Raw genomic sequence first — 26317 nt, 5'->3', positions numbered from 1 at the left:
GATAAGTCAAAATGAAAAAATGAATAAATAAAACGTTCTGAAATCATGAAAATCCCTATTCAATTGGGGGGGGGGGGGCGGGAGTGTACCGATAACTTTAATTCCACTCTTAATTTTCTTATTTTCAATTTTCATTTCAATTTTTTTTTACATAGTCCCAAAAAGGGGAGGGAAAATGCCTTATAATTCAGCTTTATATGTAAATTAAAGAAAACTTTTGCTGCGAAAAAAATGGACGGGGGTTGGGGTTAGCAGCAAAATTGGAGAGAGTAATGAAATGGTGGCTTCCTAAAATGAAAACAAAAGAGGAGAAATAAAATAAATAAAATAAATATTCTTCCAAGTTGTTAAAATTAATGAAGTGACGAGATGCGTTTAAATGATGTAACAATGAGTATTATTTTGTTCCTAGTCACTTACAAAAAATCATCTTATGTTGTTACGGACAATAACTTATTTTCATCAATAAAATTTATCCTGGTTTAATTTCTGGTGAATTTCTAAGTCTTAACCTTTTTAATGGAATAAAAGTAAATGTGTCAGTTATTTCTAAACAATCCTCAAAAACTAACACATTTTATTTCAATGGAACAACATTAACAATAATATTAGAATTATGCGCTTACTTTAACGATACTCGTCTAAAAAAAAGGGGGTCTTGTTTTGACGTTATATGCATCATTAAAGACGCAAAATAATGTTTTAACTGAGTAATTGCGTCCTTAATAATTACACTTTTGACGACTCACTAATTTGAAAATGCTTAGAGAATGAGCGCAGTGTGTTAGTTTATCGTTCTCTTCTTTGATAAACACTCGCCTACTTTCCTTAATTAAGTGGGCATTAGGAAAACAATAGAAAAGTTTCAATTGTTTCTCGACAAAAGTACTAAACTTTAATGACTCGGTCGTTATATATAAGCAAAAGGGAATCGAAATATCCCTGTTAGTACTTTGTCAGAATGCTTGCTACTGGAGTTCTAGTGTTTGCGTTTCTTAATGTAGTCCAAACTTCCTCTCTGTCTGTGGTTACAGATGATGAAACAGAAAACTTAACAAGTCCCAACCTTGATACGTTGGATTCTAACAATGTGGACGTCTTTAGACAGCTTCTGAACCAGGAAACCCTCATCAGAATGACTTTAGTCAAGAATGTCCACGCACTAATGAAAGATATGCTGACATTACAAGAAAAATTAACTGTGGCCGAAAACAAGATTTCCAAAATTCAAACATCGACTGATCATGAAATAACGGTACTTAAAAAAGAGATAGATATATTACAAACGGAGAATTCTTTTTTGAAAAATCACAGTGCCTTCTGTAAAAATGATTTAGAGAACCTGAATGAAAACTTGGATTATGTTACAAAAAGTATAAGCGATGTGAAAGTTGAGGTTAGGTATTTGACTATTTCGTTATTTGATATTAATGATCGCTATCGTGAAATGGAAAAGCTGCTTCAGTGTTTTAATGTATCTACGGAGAATATAAAATCAGAAATAGAAGACAACGACCAAAAACAATCAACAGAACTCTTGGAAATGAAAACGCAACATATGAAAACTATTGGCAAGTAGACATATTTTTCTGTTTGGAATATTTTAGTCAAAAATTCTAAGTCTAGTTTGGTATATGAATTTTTTTCACAATTGAAAGCATATAAAACAATGCATACATAACCAGCACACATGGTAATGGTTTATTTTATAATTTTTGAGACACCAAACAATTTTTATTTTGGATAAATCAATCTGCATTCGCCTTTTTATTGAACGTTAATAAATAACAAGTATATATAATGATGTTGACGGACCTCTTAGTAGTAATTTGTTATTTTTTTTGTATTTTCATTTTACACATGACAGAAAAAATCCATAACACAATACGGGCTCTTAAGGCGGATATTAACCAATATCAAATGGACCATTTGAAGTTATCAGCTTCTGTATCATCTTTGGAACTTTTCCGTAATAACCAGACAAGCATTAAATGTGGTGAGCATTGTGCCTTTGTTATTGTTTTATTACAATTATAGTTATAAAATATTAATATTTTATTATTTGAAAGGGCGAGCAAAGAATTGTGTAAAGTTTTGACTTAATACTTGGGTAGTATTAAAAAGAACCGTTTAAACAGTAATTTAATGAGAGACGGGGCAATTATGTTAGAAGGTAATTTCTTTTAAAATAGACAATGAAATTTACTTTTTTTTCCTTTAAAAATTTTGATTTATCTTTTTACCGATATAAACATTTTTAAAATGCGTTTATTGTCAAATTATGCTTATTTTCAAATTTGGAAAAAAAAGATTTGATCTCGAATATGAGTGTTTTACATCAATATCATATCAATATCATTAATATCATATCTTGCGGTGTCCCAGAGTTCCTTAAAGTACAATTTTAATTATATAGGTTTACTACTTCTTATTAGATAATGAATATATTACGTAAACATTTTTCATTTTAAGATCCAAAACAAGAAGTAGCTTTCACTGCTGCAGTAACATCATTGAGTACAACTTGGAATAGCGGGACTTTGATGTTTAATGTGGTTCTAACGAATGTCGGTAATGGATACAACCCCAGTACAGGGGTTTTCACCTCCCCCGGGGAAGGGACTTACGTATTCTATGTCAGTGCTCTTGAATATCTTCAGCAGTATCTAGGATTAGAAATAGTACTGAACAACGTGCCGAAAGTCAGACTGATCGGAGAGAGCGCTGCTGCATACCAGACAGGAACTAACATGGTCGTTTTGAATCTCCAAAAGGGAGACAGTGTCTGGGTGAGACATCATCACGGAAAAGGCTATTACAGTCATAGCATACCAGTTACAACTTTTTCAGGGTTTCTTCTTCCCTCATAAAAGATGATATACCAAATCAATTTTTGTGGCCTCTTTCTTCTAAGCTGCTTTTTATATTTTAATAATTTTATAACAAAATTGATTAAATTTACACGTTTCACAAAATATTTAAAATGAATCATTTTCAAAACTTTAATCATTAGATGATAAGTCGTGTTTGTTCCTACAATTTAATGGATATATTTGTGGTGTTTATAACTATGATACTATTATATTAGTATATATTAGTATTACTATTATTATATTTTAATAATTCAAAAACGAGTAAAAAAGTACATAAGATTTGTTAAACACTGCAAAAAAAACTCCAACACAGACATTTGTAATATTGTTCGTCAAATGCCTGGTTTATGTGTTTGTATGTCTCTTTCTAGAAGAATATATCTGAGAGAGAGAGAGAGAGAGAGAGAGAGAGAGAGAGAGATTCATCAGAAAATATCCCGTGCGTAATTTATTCCCTCTGTTTCTTTCAACAATCAATTGTGATTCAAACATAGATGGCAAAAAGACACGCGATCCAGTGAAATAGTCTACCTGTCGTTGTAAGAATATACTCACTCAAGATTGCTTTTGGATTCATTGTTTAGCTTTGTAAATGACAACTTAAATTCTAAATAAATGTCACATCGGTGGTTTATGTCTTTGTACTTTTTTTTATTTAGTTTGCGTCGACTATTGCTAGATCGATTGAATGGAGATCACACACTTTACGGACTGTTCGAAGATCAAAGAAAGTGATTAAGATTTTGAGAGATCTAGATTGATTTAAAAGAATTGGATGTTCTGAAAGCATCATTCTTCTTTTTATTTTCATAAAGTCAAATCGGATTATTATATATTAAAAGGTCAGAAAAATGAAAATTCATTGCTAATATGACGATAAAATCTTTTAAAAAACAACTTTTTAAGGGAAAAAATCATAAAATTTTGAAAATAACGCTTGCATTTCTACATAGAGAATGTGTATAATGTAGTATATATTTATTAAGTATTAGACTAAAAACATTAGTTAAATTCGTTTCCAATATTTTAGTATGTTTTCATGTTGGTATATGAACTCGAAACTGACTTTATTCCATAAACGTATTCAGCCGCAATTTATTTTCAATTGCCTATCAATTGCTAAAAAGGTTTTTATACCGATCGAGAAAGTAATGGTCGACTGCTTTCCGACCGAGGCAATCAGGTTGCACGGACTTCTAAAAGCATGAACTACATTTGTTGGCATACATGAATATTAAAAAAAGCTTATGAAATAAAAGATATATCGTATGAAAGAATTGCCAAGGCATCCTATTCATTTTGCGTGGAAAGGGCTGCCTTATTCCGCGTGCACTTCGAATACGTTGTAAGTTCATAATATCCTCAACAAAGTGTAGACCCTGGATGTATTACACACAACATAGTAAATAAGCAGTAAATTCATGAAAGTAACACTGTGATGTTTTTTTAAATAAGTTTCTACATTTTTTTTTCATTCATGTCCATGTTGTCACTTCACTTTCAAGTACACTGTATGGTTTCCGCATGCGTGAAGATATAACGGTACGACACAGGAAAACGTTCTTCAACGATCGAGGATTTTTTTGAATACCCGTGCATAGAATTTAGTATATAAATAGTGCCCATTTGGGAGAGTAACTGTTGAAATTGACATCCCGAGAAAACTATTGTCAACCGACGCGAAGCGGAGGTTGACAATGGTTTTCGAGGGGTGTCAATTTCAAAAGTTACCCTCCCAAACAGGAACTATTTATTTTATTATACTGAATGTCTTATTTTACTGCTTTTATATAGAAACAAGTTGCTGTCCTCTAAAAAAGGACTGCAATACGTGGACCATATGCATGTGTTTCCAACGAAAACGTGAACGCCGTAAGATTATCAGAGATTCCACCGACTCTAGCCCTCTGCTTTTACCCACTAAATTTGTACGTTGTATTACGTATATATATTTGTTATACTTTCATGTTAAATACTGAAATCTGATTGGTTAAGGCGCAGTTAATAATATTTACTATTACCCTCAGCGTTAGCAACGCACTTGGCAACGGGTAACATTAAAAAATGTTACATGCGCGAAAATTATGCGCGTACGGTTCGCTGTGCAATTCACGTTATTCCTATATAAAAGCAGTAACATTTTCTTAAAAATTTTAAAAAAGACATTCAGTATAACAAAATAAATAGTGCCTGTTTGGGAGGATAACAGTTGAAATTGACACCCCTCGAAAACCATTGTCAACCTCCGCTTCGCGTCGGTTGACAATGGTTTTCTCGGGGTGTCAATTTCAACTGTTACCCTCCCAAACAGGCACTATTTATATAATAGCCCTGACTTTTTATCTCATTATTTAAAGGGTTCATACTTCTAAAATAATTATGATCTACATGTATATTAATGAAGATTGCATGTATAGTATCGGGCATTCGGCGAATTCTAGTATTTGCGCACACATTACGCTTCGCACTGCTTTGTTAACTATGCAGGGTCAGCTTTGTGTAAATTAATTTCATATTTTGATGCATTTTTCCTAAGATTTTAACTTTTCTATAGTGACATGTCATAATCATTCAACCATCTAATTTATACAGTCAAATAATTATTCAATCATACTTAAATGCTTTAAAATTCATCATTGGGAAGTACTCTAGCCTCGCCTACTATAAGTAAGCTATATGTGTATTCGGAAAACAACAAAACATTGCAAATTATGCTACATTGTATTTGATGGCTGTTGTTGTTTCGGCATAACATTAGCTTATTTCATAATACTGACAGTTCATATCACATGCCGATCATTTCTTTAAAAGGAATTCTTTGTTTCTGTACTGTTTACCGACAACTTTATGATTACAGCGCCTTTGAACTTATTATTCGGCGCACCTCGACCGATTCCTACGAATCGGTCGAGGTGTGACGAATGAATGTGAACTTCATATGGCATGGAATCCCGATCCCGATTCAGAAAAACGTGTGCTAGCATGGTTCCCTGATCTAACAATTACGCACAGGAACCAGGCTAGCTCATGCGTAGGCTGAATTTTCCCCATAGCATCCGGTTAAACCTCGCTTATATATTTTCCTCAGGGTCCACGCAATGAAGTGAATTCTTCGGCGAACCGTACGCGCATAATTTACGCGCATGTAACAATTAGTTGTGTTACCCGTTGCCAAGTGTGTTGCTAACGCTGAGGGTAATAGAACGGATTACCAACTGCGTCTAAACCAATCAGATTTCAGTATTTAACATGAAAGTATAATAATCTGTTTTGTTACATGTATGTCTTTCAAGACCATACCTTATCAGTGTAGTGGCTATCATACTTCTTACAAAACGCATTTCTACAAATCCTGCAACATCTTAAAAAATCAGATATGAATGACACAGATCAAAATAATGAATTCTACAACATTTTCTTTTAAATCTTTTTCACATATTTGCATTTAACCTTAAACAGGAGGCAAAGAACACAAATTGAATAAAGTGAAAACTGGATGTTATGGTTACAACTAGTGCAATAATTGGACTCTTAAGTGGTTGATATGTCTGATTTGATTTATGAACACGGAAGTCAATGTTAACACTTTCCTTACTAACTGCCATTTAAAAAATGATATCTGGTACTGTCCTTTGGAAGAGAGTATCGATATTTCATTATATCATATCAAACAAATCTGGCAGAAGACCTACTCGTTACTCGTAAAGAGATCTAGTTAGGTCTTTCCACCTTTCAGGTGAAAGTCCTCTTGTTTTCTCTCTGGTTTTTCTTCTTCTTCTTCTTCTTCTTCTTCTTCTTCTTCTTCTTCTTCTTCTTCTTTTCTATTTACTATGGGGTCACTTTTTATACCCGCACTTTCTAAAGAAAGTTCGGGTATATTGTTGTTACCCTGTTCCGTCCGTCCGTCCGTCCGTCTGTCACGTTTTACTTTCTCAAACTGCTCTTACATCTTATAAACCAGCAAACTGAACTCTTGGAGTTTGATTTGGGGTATCATGTTGTTTTGTAAAAAGGTTTCAAAAATTCTCTGTTAGTCCTGGGGGTCAAATAATTGGTAAAAAATGACGTTTTTTCACAAAAAACCTTCTTCCTCGAACTCCTCCTACATTTTCAACAGTAGACAAATCATCTATTGGAATATGTTTTAGGGTATCCTATAGATGCGCAATAAGGTTTCGGAATTTTCAATTTTGTCCTGGGAGTCATTTAATAGCTAAAAAATGACGTTTTTTTACACAAAAAACTGGTAAAAAATTGACGTTTATCACTTAAAAAAACAAACATTGATCCAAGAGCCCCTGTTATGATTTAATGGATAGACAATCATATCTTGGGATATGATAGGGACTGTTCTATAGATGTGCAGTAAGGTTTTCAAAATTTAGATTTCATCCAGGGAGTCAAAAAGTAGCAGAAAATTGACGTTTATCACTTCAAAAAAACATAGATCCTAGAACTCCTTTTATTATTTAATGGATAGACACATCATATCTTGGGATATGATAGGAACTGTTCCATAGATGTGCTTTACGGTTTTGAAAAATTAAATTTAACCCTGAGGCCCATTACCTACCGGTACATACCTTTTATGCCCTTTAAGGATCAAGAATATATATGGTTAAATTTGGGGATCTCAACCGTTTTCAAGATATTCATGCACTTTTTGTTCAAGGGGGGTCATGACCACCCCCGGGGCCCATGACCTACATACCGTTTGATGCCCCTTGACACAAGGAACAAGAATATATATGGTTTAAGGGTGGGGATCTCAACTGTTTTGAAGATATTAAGGGACTTGCTGTTTGAGTGGGTCAGGACAACCCACAGGGCCCATGACCTACATAACATTTGATGCCCCTTGACATCAGAAACATGAATATATATGGTTTAGGGGTCATAATTATAACAGTTTCTGAGATATATGGTAATTTCAAATTCCTGGGGGGTGGGGATGACCCCAGGGGTCAGATCTAATAAACCCTATACATTGCCAGTAACAGCCAATATATGATTATGAAAACCCTATATTATTATCTTTGTCCATTTTCAAGTTACCATTTACAATAGAGTCTACGATTCTTCATACAAGGTTCAATGTTAGACCCCATACCCTTTTGACACCCCCCCCCTCCCCCGAAAAGTGGTTGTCTAACCCAAAATGAGAAAAATCAAACCAGGGTGCACAACTAGATGTGCAGGCCTATCATATCCTAGAGTTTTGTACAATTCTGTTCAGCCATCTCTGAGAAACAAGTTCAGAGCAGGAAAGAAGAAAAAGAAGATGAAGAGTAATAATACATGTATTAAGAACCGTACAAAAACTATAAGTCTCCAAATTTCATTCGGGAGACTTAATAATAAAGATTAAATAGAGATAGGATCATCAAACATCAATAATTTAAAGATAATTGACAATTTGTGATTCTAAGGGGGTCAGGATGATTTGTTATTAGAATTATCCAAACAATTATAACTTTATGTAATTGATCATTAAAAGTTATGGTACCAATTAACCCTGTGTCAAAAAAGAACTTAAAGAGTTATTGCCCTTTGAGAAGGAAATGTTTGTTATCGCTACTCCTCTGAAACCATAAGAGATAGAGACTTCGAACTTTTACCAATGTCTTTAGTACAATAAGAGGGTCACTTTTTTATTACTTATCATAGAGTCTTCGGACCATTTGGAATGGAAGCGTCTACCTTGGCCGAACAAAATGACATAAAGGTCAAAGGTCAAGGTCATTTGGAAATATATAATATATATAATATAATCAATATTAAGTAATGAATATTTAGATATCTCTTGTTTAGGGTGGTAGAGAAAAACTTTTTCATGGATGTGGTAGGACATCTTAATACATTTAAAAATGTAACCCCTTGGTTCACACTTTTGAATAATTACAGAGTTATTGGCCCTTTTATTCTAACTACTTGTTATCGCTATTCCTCTGAATCCATAAGAGATAGACACTTGGAACTTTTACAAATGTATTCAGTACACTTAAAGGGTTTTCCAAAAGGATCTGAGGCCCCCTTCTCGCAGTTATTGCCCCTGAAAGTATTGAAACTTCGATAAAATAACTTTCAACTTCATAACTATCTATCATTGAGACTTCGCACCACTTGGAAAAGAAGCGTCTATCTTGGCCGAACAAAATGACACAAAGGTCAAAGGTCAAGGTCATTTGGTAATCTGTTGATATATGAATTTTCATAACTTTTGAAACACAGAATTATAGTAAGGGTTTCAATAGCTTGCTGGATTGCGCAATAAAGTATTCAATCGGGTCAGCCAGGCATCAGATCAAGTCCTGTGGTTACTCAAGTGGAACTTGTATTAACAGTCAACCCATTCATTTTGTACAAAGATAGCTAGCCTCTAGAACACTCTATTCTATTGTAAGGTTCTCTGTTTATATGCTTGTGTAAAGAATATTCATTTGGCTCAGTTTTGTTCAGAGTAAGTGGAACAAAATTCAGAAAAGTACTTCAATATATGTTTACGATATACAACATAGAAATCTTTAAAAAATGGCTTGTAATAAAAAAAAACCTTTTATGGCTTTGTGGTTTTCCCATTTTATAGTACAGCATAGAGCATAGGTTTAATAATTTTGTGTATACCTTACTGATCAGACTAGCAATTGATTACAAAATATGGAAAGACCTCTAATTGTTCGAGAACAATTAGTCTACTAGTTATTATTATTATTTTAAAAAATCTAATTCAACGAGGAAGCAGTCGTGCATTAATTTCCTAGCCTTTAATTTCTTAGTGAATTCATTTTATCAGATTAAAAGGAGTTAGCAAAATGTGATCAATTAAGGTTGCTTATAAAAATTCTACTAATCCCTTTTTAAAAATTAATCCTTTATGGTCGTAGTTACATGTATGTGCTTTAATATTAATAAATGCATCTTTATGAAGTTTATTTTATGTTTAATGTTTTATTTTAATTGTACATTAGACTTGTAGCTCTGCTTCTTTACGGTACGCTTTACAAGATTTAACAACATCCCATGCGGGATCATCTGAGAACGACATTTCAATAATGACTTAACATGAATATATTAGCCAATCAGATTCATTAAACAAGACTTTAAAATATTTGATTACCTTATAGTTTACAACTCTATGCTCGGTCGTCTATTTTAGGCAAAGTTTTTTCTTGCCAAAATTGTGCATAATATCCATATAAATTGAATTCTGCAAGCAACAATAACAAAAACTTTGAATCAAAATGACATATTTACTTCACTTCACCTCGAAAATTATGGCCATAGGTGAAAAAGAAATAGAATATCGAACTACCAGCCGATATTTCGACAGGAATTTTTTTTTCAAAGTGCGTAATTTTTTCAAAGTACGTTGCCACAGATGTCAAAAAAAGTTTATAGTATGGACATGTATTGTAATAACTTTTTAACCAACGAGGTAATAAAAATGTGATTGTGGTCAAAAGAAAATATTTGTACATTAGGTAATGCGCGCACGACAACAAATACATTAATAGACAATTTGGAATGAAATTATCACTTTTAATTGTTTTTATTCATTAAGCCTGTATTATTTGTGTAATCTTAACAGCATTTTTATGTCTCTCGTGTTTAGCCCTTACACTATAAACCTGCAAAATATTTAAAATCTGACATTTAAAGTTCAATTTCAGAACAGCAAAAATGTTAAAGATTTCAAGTTACAGAAAAACACAATTCAAACAAAACAATGATAATGTTACTTACCATAGTCTGTCCCAAGTTATTGCTTCCATCGTTTTTTGATGATTTTAATAAAATTACACATACCTGTGACAGAAATACAGTTGAAATCGTTAAATGGGAATATCTCCAAGATATCTTCATTGAACAATTATCCCTTTCCACTCAGAAAAATTCACAGGAACGAAAACTTATTCCTTACGGAGATTTATAATGGGGAATCTTTTCTCCATTCGGAATACACTCGGAATACATCGCGCAATTGTTTAACGTTATCATCCGGGCTTAGTAATGGCCGTTGCAATGCAAAATCTCCGTAGACTTTCAATTTTGGGATGTGTATTGAAACCAGATGCGGTTGAGGGGGCGTTTCAAAACAGATAATCTGGACATTTTTTATATTAGTGGATGAACGAAGTTTGAGCACAAAGGTATTTACATGTACTATCATTGAAATATCAAGCAAAAAGTGGTGGAAGCAAAACCTCGGGACAGAGTATAACAAGAAATGAACGAGAGAGTTTTACTGCTTACCTAGCTAGAATTATTACTAGTATCTTTTGCAAAAATGTATCATAGAAATTTGTAACCTATTTGATAATTTTTACATACATGTGTGTAAAAAGTGCACCAGCAAAGGAGATCATTGCATATAGAAGTGAGGAATATTAGAATTGAGTGATTTGAAAATAAAAGTTTTTTTTGAATGTTGCTTGTAAGGAATATTTAAGATTTTACCCAGAATAATGCATCCATATAAGCTCTAGCAACAACAACAACGTCTTAGCTATATATTTAGTCTCCTGATATAATAAGTCTGAATACTTACAGTGACATACATGTACATATCTACTTGTTTGTCTGGATGTTTAATTTGTATCAACTGTAAGTCTTTATAAATCATTTACTTGCTTTAAAAACTTCGAGATTTGCTATGTCTTTTTTCACATAATGATCAAACTTTGATTTTAAGAGTCCTTGGGGCTAGTAAGTAGTAAAAATGTATAAATATTTAATTTAATTGTGTTCAACTTCATCGCAACAAATTACTCATTGTCATATTGAAAAGAACTGGAAAGAACTGTTCTAGTAAACTCATTTAAGAAAACAGTATTACGGAAGTGATAGGGTAGGAGTCTCGCCAAAAAGGTGGTGAATGGGAAAAAAAAGGCCTTATGGTTGGCTTTTTTTGTCAGACAAATGCCTGTAAAAAGACTTCACCAGGAACATGCTACAATCGTTTTGGTCTTTTGTCGTCTTAAATCATGCTTATGCTTTAACCTTCAAGCATTTAAAATAATCCGCGCCAACTTGCAAGATTTAAGGTTATGTGGTTTCTATTAAGACTGAAGTCTAATATAAAAAATTACAATATTTACAGATCGTGTGCAAGCTCTTGTGCTATTTATTGAGATCTCTATCTTAACGCTTTTTTCTAAGTTAACAAACACTAGAGAACCCCATTGGCTGTAAATGAAAAATGTGGTTTGGTCATTAAAGACTCTAATAGAATATCGTCGCCAGCCTGAGACCCGCTCTGTTCAGATCTTAATTATTTGCAAAGGGAAACCACTCTTAATTGTTTATTTGCGATTGCTTAATCATATTTAGCAGTGATTGATATGATAATTTTCCAGACTGTTCATTTAATGTTCAGCCGACTGAATAGCATAGACTCATCTTTTGGTGTCACACAAACATTATCAAACAGTAAAAATACAATATATATTTTATTTTTTTTTAACAAAGAAGAAAATAACAAAAATTAACTTCAATTTATCAGCTAATGAACTGGGGAACTATGATCAGAATCTTACTTGGACATTTATCCACCAAATATTTACAAGTAAGTAGTCTTCAGTTATCATCACATAGTAAATCTGATTTCTATAAACTGTTCTATTAAGACAAAAAATGCTAATAACTAACAAATCTATACATTTGTCAATAACATTATTTCAATTCTTAGATATATCAAATGAAAAATTTTGCAAACCAAAACATACTTTGTCGATTATTTTAAGTGAATTAAACGAACTCAAGGAAAGAACGGACATTCTACCTGAGATAAACGCAGTAGCGACGACTAATTTTCGCGATCAAGCCTTATCCACAACCGCTTTTTTTATATAACACCCTAAAGTAAAAGGACGAAGAAATTTTGGCAACAGAGAGACTCTCGCAAACCTCGCAAAAATTCTTGAACGCGTAAACAAAAGTTTACTGTAATTTTTATCTATATTTTTTTACAGTAAAAACAAGCCAATCATAATTTGCAAGGAAATCATTAGCTAACAGCATGTATATTCTATACAGTGTACAAAATATTACTCCCTTTGAGCATTATGACGTCATTATATAAGTATTATGACGTCATCTTTTTACCAAAATTAAAAATTATAAAACCTTACTTTTACCGCTCTCGCCCCATATGGAATAATTACTCACGTATAAACCATGTCACTAGTAATATTACAAACTTGGTATACAATACAGGGTTTTTTCACCCCTGAGGTGGGACGGGACAGTTTTTTGATACATTTCATTGTAGCCAGTGGATGCACTCCTTATAAGGCCAATCACCAATTTCTGAAGAAAATTACCAGTCAAAACCTGTAAAATTTTCTACATACCGGTAATTTTTATGAGATTTTGACCCATTCATATTTTGCTCATTTTTCATGATTTTTCAGCTTTTTAGTCCTCCCCCAGCCAATTCCCTGCAAAGGGTTGACCTTCTGTACCGTGTGCATGTTGCCCCATCACATGTCAGAAACTTACCGGTGTATAGTTTACAATGTCCAACCCATCTGCTTTTCGTGTTATTTACCCTCCCGTCTGTAGCTTGCAATTTCACTGTGTAAAGTCAACACAACAGTCATAGTTGCAGACTTTGCATTTTACTTCTGATTCTCATGCTCATGTACCTAACATATGGGGCCTACATATTGCATATTAATTTCATCAAGATTCTAACTAATGATAATCATTCAAAAATCATTTCATGAACTTTTGCAACACTCGTAGGCTTTCAAGTACAGCAATTCTAAATTTTACAAAAAATGACGGGTACTTTATACAAAACTGTCCTTTGCTACCTGATATGAACAAAGGCACGCACCTTTATCACACCCCCAATATCATCACCCTTTATTTCATCTTTTATCTCACCCTTACTTACACCTATCTGGAACATTTTTGTACGTTTTATAACGGACATTTCGGATTTTTTTTCTCCTAAGTTGTGCAAATCAGAAGTTTGAACGATGCACATCATGACATAAACAATGCAAAAATAGGATGACGTTAAAATGCATTTCAAAATAAAAATAGGCCGGTTTCGGTGAAAAAAAACTATACAGTTCTTTAGCCTGAGATATATATCTTTCCACCTGCTAAATTGTAAGGAAATCGTTGGTGAAGTACAAAATATAACTCCCTTTGAGATAGGTAAAGTTAGCTACTAGTAACTGGCTACTAGTAACTGGCTGAGAGAAGTAAGAAAAGCTACATTGTAGCTACTAGTAACTGGCTACGAGATGAAAGAAACTTGGCTTCTAGTTACTTCTTACTGTCAATGTAAGAACACATACCAAGGATTTCTATTTGTGTTCTTAAGATGTACATTGCACTATATCACTGCCAATTGTCAATAATATAGATTGTACAATGTATATATAGATTGAAGATATATGTCAGACATGCTAATATCAACATTCTGTCAAGTCATCCACATACATTACGATACAATTACTCAGATATCTCTCTTTATGTAGTCAGCTACTTGTGCATTTCGTTACAAATATCTTTATTTTTTGTCTGTTTTGTAAATATATCCCAAGTAGCTGTATATATAGACTGAAGATATATGCCAGACATGCTAATATCAACATTCTGTCAAGTCATTCACATAATATTACGACACAATTACTCAGATATCTCTCTTTATGTAGTCACCTACTTGTGCATTTCGTTACAAATATCTTTATTTTTTGTTTGTTTTGTAAATATATCTCACGTAGCTGTATATATAGACTGAAGATATATGCCAGACATGCTAATATCAACATTCTGTCAAGTCATCCACATAATATTACGGCACAATTACTCAGATATCTCTCTTTATGTAGTCACCTACTTGTGCATTTCGTTACAAATATCTTTATTTTTTGTTTGTTTTGTAAATATATCTCACGTAGCTGTATATATAGACTGAAGATATATGCCAGACATGCTAATATCAACATTCTGTCAAGTCATCCACATAATATTACGGCACAATTACTCAGATATCTCTCTTTATGTAGTCACCTACTTGTGCATTTCGTTTCAAATATCTTTATTTTTTGTTTGTTTTGTCTATATATCTCAAGTAGCTGTACATATAGATTAAAGATATATGCCAGACATGCTGATATCAACATTCTGTCAAGTCATCCACATCATATTACGGCACAATTACTCAGATATCTCTCTTTATGTAGTCACCTACTTGTGCATTTCGTTACAAATATCTTTATTTTTTGTCTGTTTTGTCTATATATCTCAAGTAGCTGTACATATAGATTAAAGATATATGCCAGACATGCTGATATCAATATTCTGTCAAGTCATCCACATAATATTACGGCACAATTACTCAGATATCTCTCTTTATGTAGTCAGCTACTTGTGCATTTCGTTACAAATATCTTTATTTTTTGTCTGTTTGTCTATATATCTCAAGTAGCTGAATATATAGATTGAAGATATATGCCGGAATGCTAATACCAACATTCTGTCAAGTCATCCACATAATATTACAACACAATTACTCAGATATCTCTCTTTATGTAGTCAGCTACTTGTGCATTTTGTTACAAATATCTTTATTTTTTTTTATATATACTGATATATACAAGTCATGTTCATTTTAATATTATATTAGGATATTCACATGATATTACGACATAATTACTTATATATCTTTCTCAATCTCATCAGCTACAAGTGCATTTTGTTATAAAAACATCCATTTTCAACAGTTTAGTTGATAAACCTCAAGAAGCTGTGTAAAAAAATGAAGATATCTACTAGTGTGGTTGATTTAAACATTCTATAAGGTCACCAACATGATATTATGACACAATTACTTAGATATCCCTTTAAATCTCATCAGCTTCTAAAACATTTTGTTAAATATATATATTTTTTTTTTTAGGATTTTGTCAACATTTTTCAAGTAGCTTTATGTATAGACTGCTCATATTAACCAGTCTTGCTTATTTCACCATTCTATTAGGTCATCCACATGATATTACGGCACAACTACTCAGATATCACTCATAATCTCGTCAGCTACTACTGCATTTCTTTACAGATATCTTCATTTTTAACACTTTCCATGTTACTCAAGTTTCTGTACATAAAGATTAAAGATATCTAGTTTTTCATTTAAATATTGAAGAACAAACAAAAAAAATTAAAATCATAAAGATTGTAAAAATCTTATCTGTAAGGGGATGGGGGAGGGGGGTGGGGCAAAATTTACTTATAATTTAAATTTCCCTTGTTATTTTCTTTCATTCACTTCATCTTTTTACGTGCACACGAAAAACGTATGGGTAGAAATAAAGATATTTGTAACAAAATGCACAAGTAGCTGACTACATAAAAAGAGATATCTGAGTACCTGTGTCGTAATAATATGTGGATGACTTGAAGGAATGTTAATTTAGCAAGTATGGCATATATCTTCAATTTAAATATACAGCTACTTGAGATATATTGACAAAACCGCCAAAAAATGAGGATATTTGTAACAAAATGCACAAGTAGCGGACTACATCAAGAGAAATATCTGAGATATTATGTCGTAATATTATGTGGATGACTTGAAGAAATGTTGATAATAGCACGTCTGGCATATATCATCAATTTAAATATACAGCTACTTGAGATATATTGACAAAACCGCCAAAAAATAAACATATTTGTAACAAAATGCACAAGTAGCTGACTACATAAAGAGAGATATCTGAGTAACTGTGTCTTAATATTATGTGGATGACTTGAAGGAATGATAATAATAGCATGTCTGGCATATATCTTTAATCTATATGTACAGCTACTTGAGATATATAGACAAAACAGACAAAAAATAAAGATATTTGTAACGAAATGCACAAGTAGCTGACTACATAAAGAGCGATATCTGAGAAATTGTGTCGTAATATTATATGGATGACGTTAAGGAATGTTGATAATAGCATGTCTGTCATATATCTTCTATTTAAATATACAGCTACTTGAGATATATTGACAACCCTGCAAAAAAATAAAGATATTTGTAACAAAATGCACAAGTAGCTGACTACATCAAGAGAGATATCTGAGTAATTGTGTCGTAATACTATGTGGATGACTTGACAGAATGTTGGTATTAGCATGTCTGGCATATATCTACAATCTATATGTACAGCTACTTGAGATATATTCATAAAACCGCCAAAAAAGAATGATATTTGGTACAAAATGCACAAGTAGCTTACTATATAAAGAGAGATATCTGAGTAATTGTGTCGTAATATTATGTGGATGACTTGACAGAATGTTGATATCAAGCATGTCTGGCATATATCTTTAATCTATATGTACAGCTACTTGAGACAGATAGACAAAACAGCCAAAAAAGAATGATATTTGTAACAAAATGCACAAGTAGCTGACTACATAAAAAGAGATATCTGAGTAATTGTGTCGTAATATTATGTGAATGACTTGACAGAATGTTGGTATTAGCATGTCTGGCATATATCTTCAATCTATATATTCAGCTACTTGAGATATATTCATAAAACCGCCAAAAAATAATGATATTTGGTACAAAATTCAGAAGTAGCTGACTACATAAAGAGAGATATTTGAGTAATTGTGCCGTAATATTATGTGGATGACTTGACAGAATGTTGATATCAGCATGTCTGGCACATATCTTAAATCTTTATGTACAGCTACTTGAGATATATAGACAAAACAGACAAAAAATAAAGATATTTGTAACGAAATGCACAAGTAGCTGACTACATAAAGAGAGATATCTTAGTAATTGTACCGTAATATTATGTGGATGACTTGACAGAATGTTGATATCAAGCATGTCTGGCATATATCTTTAATCTATATGTACAGCTACTTGAGATATATAGAAAAAACAGACAAAAATAAAGATATTTATAACGAAATGTACAAGTAGCTGACTACATAAAGAGAGATATCTGAGTAATTGTGTCGTAATATTATGTGGATGACTTGACAGAATGTTGATATTAGCATGTCTGGCATATATCTTCAGTCTATATATACAGCTACTTGAGATATATTTACAAAACAAACAAAAAATAAAGATGTTTGTAACGAAATGCTTAAGTAGCTTACTATATAAAGAGAGATATCTGAGTAATTGTATCGTAATATTTTGTGGATGACTTGACAGAATGTTAGTATTGGCATGTCTGGCATATGTCTTCAATATATATCTACAGCTACTTGAGATATATAGACAAAACAGCAAAAAGATAAAGATATTTGTAACAAAATGCACAAGTAGCTGACTACATAAAGAGAGATATCTGAGTAATTGTGTTGTAATATTATGTGAATGACTTGACAGAATGTTGGTATTAGCATTCCGGCATATATCTTCAATCTATATATTCAGCTACTTGAGATATATAGACAAACAGACAAAAAATAAAAGATATTTGTAACGAAATGCACAAGTAGCTGACTACATAAAGAGAGATATCTGAGTAATTGTGCCGTAATATTATGTGGATGACTTGACAGAATATTGATATCAGCATGTCTGGCATATATCTTAAATCTATATGTACAGTTACTTGAGATATATAGACAAAACAGACAAAAAATAAAGATATTTGTAACGAAATGCACAAGTAGGTGACTACATAAAGAGAGATATCTGAGTAATTGTGCCGTGATATTATGTGGATGACTTGACAGAATGTTGATATTAGCATGTCTGGCATATATCTTCAATTTAAATATACAGCTACTTGAGATATATTGACAAAACCGCTAAAAAACAGACAAAAAATAAAGATATTTGTAACGAAATTCAGAAGTAGCTGACTACATACAGAGGGATATCTGAGTAATTGTGTCGTAATATTATGTGGATGACTTGACATAATGTTGATATTAACAAGTCTGGCATATATCTTCAATTTATATATACAGCTACTTGAGATATATTGACAATTGACAGTGATATAGTGCAATGTACATCTTAAGAACACAAATAAAAATCCTAGGTATGTGTTCTCACATGGACAGTAAGAAGTAACTAGAAGCCAAGTTTCTTTCATCTCGTAGCCAGTTACTAGTAGCTAGCTTCTCTTACTTCTCGAAGCCAGTTACTAGTAGCCAGTTACGAGTAGCCAACTTTGATTTTATCTCGTAGCCAGTTACTAGTAGCTAGGTTTTCTTACTTCTCGTAGCCAGTTACTAGTAGCCAGTTACTAGTAGCTAACTTTACCTATCTCTCCCTTTGAGCATTTTGACGTCAATCTTGGAGTGTTATGAAGTCAGGTTTCATACCCAAATTGATTCTTGTAACTTTGATTACAAATTGTTTTTTTTTATTGTTATATTCAGTATTTGCCATTTATACAAAGGCAGTGGGTAAGATAAAATTGTTACATGGTTTGTAGTTGACTTAATTTGGTATATATGTAGTCAGTTAACGGGGTTTGAGCTCTGCTCTAGCTTTATATGAAATCAGACCACACATCAGTCCTTTGAGCTGATATTGGAGTGTTCGGTTGATATGGCATGTTATGCAGATTTCGCCATGCATTATTCTCTATCTGAAGTATTTCTAGCGATTCTTTTTTTTATTTAACCCATCTAGTGAGATCATGCAAACCTTATTGAACAGTGACATTTCATTTGATAGAAAATGTATTTGATTTACTTTCAAATCATATGGTCAAATAAAAGCTGTAAAAAATTATAGTGAATGCAATGAGGCAGCCACAACCAGGGTAATATGAGTTTAACCTAATTCATCATCTTGTACACATTGATGCATGGCATCCTCTGTGATAGACCTAACTCTCACAAAGTATATTTACACTAATTTCGTCGAAGATTATCACATATAATTTGTTTAACTACATTTATCTTCACTTATTTCATATGACAACCAAGCTTTCACAAGTAAACATATACCGAAATTGATCATTAAATTAGGTATATAAAATAAATAGTATCATTCTTATTTGTCTGAATTTGGATAAAATTCACAGTTACATATGCACATCCAACTATATGTAGTATATCAACATGAATGGGTGATTTTTTATAATACTGGACTAATGACTACTTGATATTTAGCTTTATAACAATTTGCCCTCCGTTGAGGCCCTTAGTCATGTCCCTTGAATGAGATCCATTAAAATCATAAGCATAAAAGGGAAGTTGAATTTCTAAAAAGGAAAACTTACATTGACTAGGGTGCGCCAGATTTTTTTATAGGGGAAATTATCTTGAAAGTGTCATGTTTCGATATCATTTTTTGACTTTATATCTCCTGCGGCCAGCATATTACGTAAATAAATATATCAATAAAGCATGTTGTACTTTTTACAGTCTTCACTTTAAGATCACTAATAAATTCAAATTTCAAATCTGAAAAATTTAATTATTTTTATTATATATGCAAAATAATTACATAATTTTACTTTTTACACCCTGAACTCTTGCATCTCAAAACAAATTGAAAACTATATAGAATTTACATTTATACTCACATTAATACGCCAGAAATATCATGATGTGTTTTAAAGTTCTGCGCATATGGACAGCAAAATCTTTACAAAATTCAATAATCAATATTTAGAATAGGTTTTTAAATATTCTTAAACTTTTTAGCTACTAAATCACACTTTATTATGGGCGAATTATTTTCCTTATCATGAAACATCATTTACATTCGAAAACAAGGTCATTTCTCTGACACTTCTCTAAATAAATCTATAATTTAGATGACATCCGTAACATCACGAGGACCCTCAATGCTGACCTAAACCAGTATAAAACGGATCAGTGGAGGTTATCAGATTCTGTATCATCTTTGGAACAGTTCCGAAATAATCAGACAAACACTAAATGTGGTATGCTGTACTCTTAAAAAACTATTCTTTTTTTTTATTTATGATATAAGGCATGACAATTTTTAAGGATACTTTTCAATGCTTTTTGTTTAAATGTTGAGTATAGAAGTGTGACATGACTCATGAAACCAGTTGTGTTGTTGTTAAAACCTTTTTATAAAAAAATAAGAGAAAACATTTAATTTATGAATTGAAATAGATATCCGATTGACTTTGTAGTTATATCCTAAAATAAATATTGACCACTTAAAAAAAATTCCTTAATTTAAAAAAAACAAATCTTTTAAAAATGATATTTGATCAATGTGATTGGTTCATTTTGTACAGTTCTATTTCTAGATCAAAAACAAGAAGTAGCCTTCACTGCTGGAGTTACATCGTCAAGCTCCACTTGGAATAGCGGGACTTTGATATTCAATGTAGTCATCACGAATGCCGGAAATGGATACAATCCAAGCACAGGGGTGTTTACCACGCCTATAGGTGGAACATATGTCTTCTATGTCAGTGCTGTCGAATACAGTAAACAATATCTTAGAATTGATATAGTATTGAACAGCGTGTCTAAAGTTCGAGCGATCGGTGTAGACTCTGCATCATACCAGACAGGAACTAACATGGTCGTGTTAGAACTCCAGAAGGGAGATAGTGTCTGGGTGAAACATTCTTATGGGAAAGGCTATTACAGCGAAAATGTACCCCTAATTACATTATCGGGGTTTCGAATTTTATAGTTTTCATGGTATATTCACAAAATATAAGTATGCTGTATATAGTTTTGAAATTTAGTGTTACCTACTCTTTTCATTCAAAAATGTACATCTGCTACATTTATAGATAGATAGATAGATAGATAGATAGATAGATAGATAGATAGATAGATAGATAGATAGATAGATAGATAGATAGATAGATAGATAGATAGATAGATAGATAGATAGATAGATAGATAGATAGATAGATAGATAGATAGATAGATAGATAGATAGATAGATAGATAGATAGATAGATAGATAGATAGATAGATAGATAGATAGATAGATAGATAGATAGATAGATAGATAGATAGATAGATAGATAGATAGATAGATAGATAGATAGATAGATAGATAGATAGATAGATAGATAGATAGATAGATAGATAGATAGATAGATAGATAGATAGATAGATAGATAGATAGATAGATAGATAGATAGATAGATAGATAGATAGATAGATAGATAGATAGATAGATAGATAGATAGATAGATAGATAGATAGATAGATAGATAGATATTCCTGACTGTTAAATGTTTTATATGTGCTTGATGCTTAAATTATACATTTGATCACTTACATGTATTTTTAGGAATGCTGTGTTATTTAGAATTCCTTTTATTAGTTTATGAATGTGATGAATGTTATGAATGTTGACCCTTGCAGATCCGTTATTTGTTTTAGAATTGCCTTCTCCTGTCTGCTCATTGTGTGTGTTATTACACAAATGAAATATTTACTTAAAAACGTTTTGAGAAAATGAACGAAGCGTGATATTTGTTTAACATTGAAACTTCCATAGACGATTTTCATCGACTCATAAAACCGGAAGTACTCAATAGTTTTTGTTGAAACTTAGAATGTATGCTAAATGCTTCTACAATAACAATATCTAGGCGTCCTATTTAAATTTCTAAGACTATTTCAATTTTTTGTTTTTTCATACCCCTTTTGTCAAGTTTGAGGCCAAGTATCTCAAAAACGACCAGACTTAGAAAAACGCATAGGCGATTTATTTTGTACAGCTATACAAGATACATCTTATTCTATTGAATGTTATAACTCAAAAAAGTAAGCAAGATATTGTGTTTTATTCACTTTCAGTATTTTCCTTGTGAAAACCGGAAGTCCAAAACCTTACATACGCGTGTCATAAAGAATTGCTCTTAGACTATTGCATAATTGTTTCAATATTCCTTTCCGTTTTCAAAAAATCGCTGACATAAATCCTGTCAAGAATAATAAAAAAGACGAAAACAATAGGTTTTTTCGAACGAAAGTCGAAAAGCCCTAATAAAATGAAGATATCTACATAGCAGATAGAGATTTGACAACGACCCAATGAAAGTTGTGTTTTGTGAGGTCAGACTGATCTTGTGCTAATCAATTAGATTGCAATTAACGCGTTTCTGTAAGTAATATTGTGACGTCATTTTTAAACAATGTTATCGTTGACTTCGTAACGATTATTGTAATTGGATGATATTTCTTTCTTTTACAAATTGTCAAGTTCATTTTGAAGTCATGGAATATGACCGTCAATGACTGAAATGGAAAAAAAAAGATAATTTCTAATGAAACATATAGCATCGTTATACCATGTTGATGTCAAATGGTTAATGCATTCATAGTTTTATGTTTATATTCAGAATTATTTCATACTCAGTCATATTTTTTCAAACTGAAAAAAAAATTCATGGACTATCAGTTTTACGAATATGTTTTAAAAATTGAGAGGATTTATTTTTACAGGTTTTATTGAAACATTTTATTTTAACTCATTCTTGATTGATTTTTAATGTTGTTATTCCTTCCTCTCACGTTGTCACATATTGCAACTGTTATAAATCAATTCTAAGATAAAACACCTATATAAACGTTTTCATAAAATTATCTGCTCGTCTAGCCAGTTATCGCCATGATATATAAATATCTTTATTTGCATTTTAATTTACATGTAGTAACAAGTAGTTTGCAGATCAAAATAGCAAATTACAACTTGTAATTATGGAATTTTACGCATTGTCAGGAGAGTTTTTCATTGTTAATTCAAATAAAGAATAAACGTGCAATTTTGTAAAGACCCGATTCAAATGAAGAATAAACGTGCAAGTTATTAAAGACCCGTTTCATGACCGTACCGTAACTAAAAAAATTGACGGGCCTAATTAAAAGAGGTGTTATTTGCCTGGAGTGACCTGGGTCCATCGAGGTGCTAATTGCTATACACGATGACATACACAAACCATAATAAAAAATATTGCACATATACTATAATTGTGAATATATATCCATCAGTTTAAAACTCGAATACAAATAAATTAAATTCATTTTATCTGAATTTTTTTCTTGGTTTGATTTATTATTCATGTAAAGAAAAATTTACGGTAATAATTTAAGTCCTTTTAACTGTCATCACCTACGTTATGTAGAACTCTTAAAAAATTGGATTTCTTGTTTACATATAATCTCTGAAGTTTTAAAACTGGCTGATATTATAATATTTATTGATGTAATGTTATTCTGTCAGAGTCTGGTCAGATCATCCTCCATTTATCTCGACTTTATTCGAACTTTAAACTGACTAGATTTCCTTAACTTTCTAAACTTTACCATTTTAAACTACATGTATTTTAATTCTTACAGTGATTGCTGACTCGCTCGACCAAATCTGTCAATCAGGGCCTAGGCTATTGTTTCTTGTTTGATTACATCACGCAATTTTACAATGTTATCATCCGGGCTTGCTGCAATACAAAATCCCCATACACATTACATTTTTTTAGCATTGTTTTGAAACCTGATAAGCTAACAGGGGCGTTTCTACTGAGAAATCTTGGAAATTTTTCATACTTTTAAATGAACATCGTTTGAACCCTGATGTATTTATAAATATCAAGCAATTAAGCAAAATCTATATTCAGGATATATTGGGACAGACTATAGTTCTAGGGGGTTAGTCATAGCACCAAAGGTAACAGGATGGGAGAAATAATGACAGACCTGACCACGATTTGAACCTGGGCCCCTGAATCTAGTCAGGTACTGCTCTACCAACTGAGCTATCTATTACCATTATTCATTGTCCAAAAGCTAGCTATTATTGTAGTATTTGCAAGGTGCTGGTTTTTATTGAAATCGGTCTCTACAATAGTATTTATACAGAAGATTCTTTTTTCTTACTTGCCAACGCGGGTACGTAGATCCCGCTTTCCACTTTTTTGCATACTATCACGAGAATGCCAAATTTTTACCATAGTTTCATAAAGTTTAAATCTCTGTAAGTGTCTGAAAAATAAAGTGTGTGTATAATGTAGCTGTAAGCTGGCCAACATTTTATTTTCAACTTTTCTCTTTCTTCATTTTATCTTTCACATCTTATTCGATTTTAATGAAAGTTCAGAATTACCTAATGTGAATATAACATAAAATAGCGGCAACAGTTTTACCGGTACGCATAATTTCTGCAGACTGTGCCAAGAGAAAATCTTACATCAACAAACCCTGTCTTTGCTGTACCATGCACTTGGTCTGACGTGGTTCGAAATCCTGTCAGGCTGGCGAGTGGTGTCAGTGTTTGTGTATGAAACTGCAATAAAAGGTAAGCCGATCAGACAATCGTAATACACAAGGGTTCGAACTGTCATGCAGTTTCATTTTTCCTTCGAACACCCGTGGCAATAACTATTGGGCTCGAGATACCAGTTGCTCGTTGAGTGTAAACAAGAAGGAGCAGGGTAACTGTTCAGAATTCTACGTAAATAAAAAAAAAAGCTTTACTTTTTAAATAGATGAACGTATGAAGGCAAGATCTTGAATATTTAAAAGAACAAGATTGATAGTCTGATATTCAATTTTTTAACCTCAAACAACTGAAACAAGTAATTACACGTCTTGTGTTGAGCCAAGGTCTTATGCCTATACTATTCTCTTTAGAGAAGTGGACAGGCATAGTGGATGTTGGCTATGCCTGTCCACTTCTCAAAAGAGAATAGGCTATGCCTGTCCACTTCTTAAAAGAGAACAATGCATAAACTATATACTCCTGTAGGCCCGTATAAGCTTTATTCGCAATATGTTCATGCTTTGTCTTTGGTAAAATACAGAAGCAGAGAATAGCAATATAACTTGGGTATAAGCTGACCTATAACTTTCAAAAGACTGCACAGTTAAGATTTTAATGTACAAAAAGCAATAATATTTTAAGTACCCTATGATGTATTGTACTTGTTGCTGTGATTTCTTTAGCTGTTATAAGCTGCTATATTACTGGCGTGGGACCAGTTCTCGCCGAGTACCATTTCTTGCCAGTACATTGTGATGTCATTTTATCAACACCATATATGAAAAATGACGTCACAATGTACTGGCGAGAAATGCGTATTAGAATTGTTAGAGATAAATGAGTTCCAATATAATTACCCCCTTGATATCTTTCTTATAAAAAAACGAAAAATGTTTTGACAAAACATATTCTGAAGACGAAATAAAAACCAGTAATAATCTTTCAACACAGACGTTTCGTAAACTTGATTATATTGATATCAATCTACACTGTAGCGAAATTTAAGTTTGCATTTTTATCATTTTGAAATAGGAAATCATACTTCGTACATTGTATCTATCTCGATGGTCACAATTCTCCAATGAGGAATTTTGAGTTTTATAACAAACTTAACTACGACTTGTGTATTGGGCAGGGCAGAAACCAGAATATGACAATCTTTTGCGTGTATCAATGAATTGACAATAATATACACAAAAATATGCTTTTCTTGTCTTTAAAATAT

At 32.2% G+C, this 26317-nt stretch overlaps 1 protein-coding gene across 1 annotated transcript; it reads left to right on the top strand.

Annotated features, from left to right (window-relative positions):
• Nucleotides 1-909: 909 nt before the first annotated feature.
• Nucleotides 910-21704, top strand: LOC128184633 (uncharacterized). The gene is made up of 3 exons (XM_052854191.1): nucleotides 910-1571; nucleotides 20642-20770; nucleotides 21110-21704. The coding sequence occupies exons 1-3, from the start codon at nucleotides 962-964 to the stop codon at nucleotides 21502-21504; spliced, it is 1134 nt and encodes a 377-aa protein (XP_052710151.1). The 5' UTR covers nucleotides 910-961; the 3' UTR covers nucleotides 21505-21704.
• Nucleotides 21705-26317: the final 4613 nt, after the last annotated feature.

This window comes from Crassostrea angulata, chromosome 5 (genome assembly GCF_025612915.1).
Source record: "Crassostrea angulata isolate pt1a10 chromosome 5, ASM2561291v2, whole genome shotgun sequence".
Lineage (NCBI taxonomy): Eukaryota > Metazoa > Mollusca > Bivalvia > Ostreida > Ostreidae > Magallana > Magallana angulata.
The sequence above is the reverse complement of the archived record's forward strand: the minus strand, read 5'-3'. Positions and strand labels throughout refer to the sequence as shown.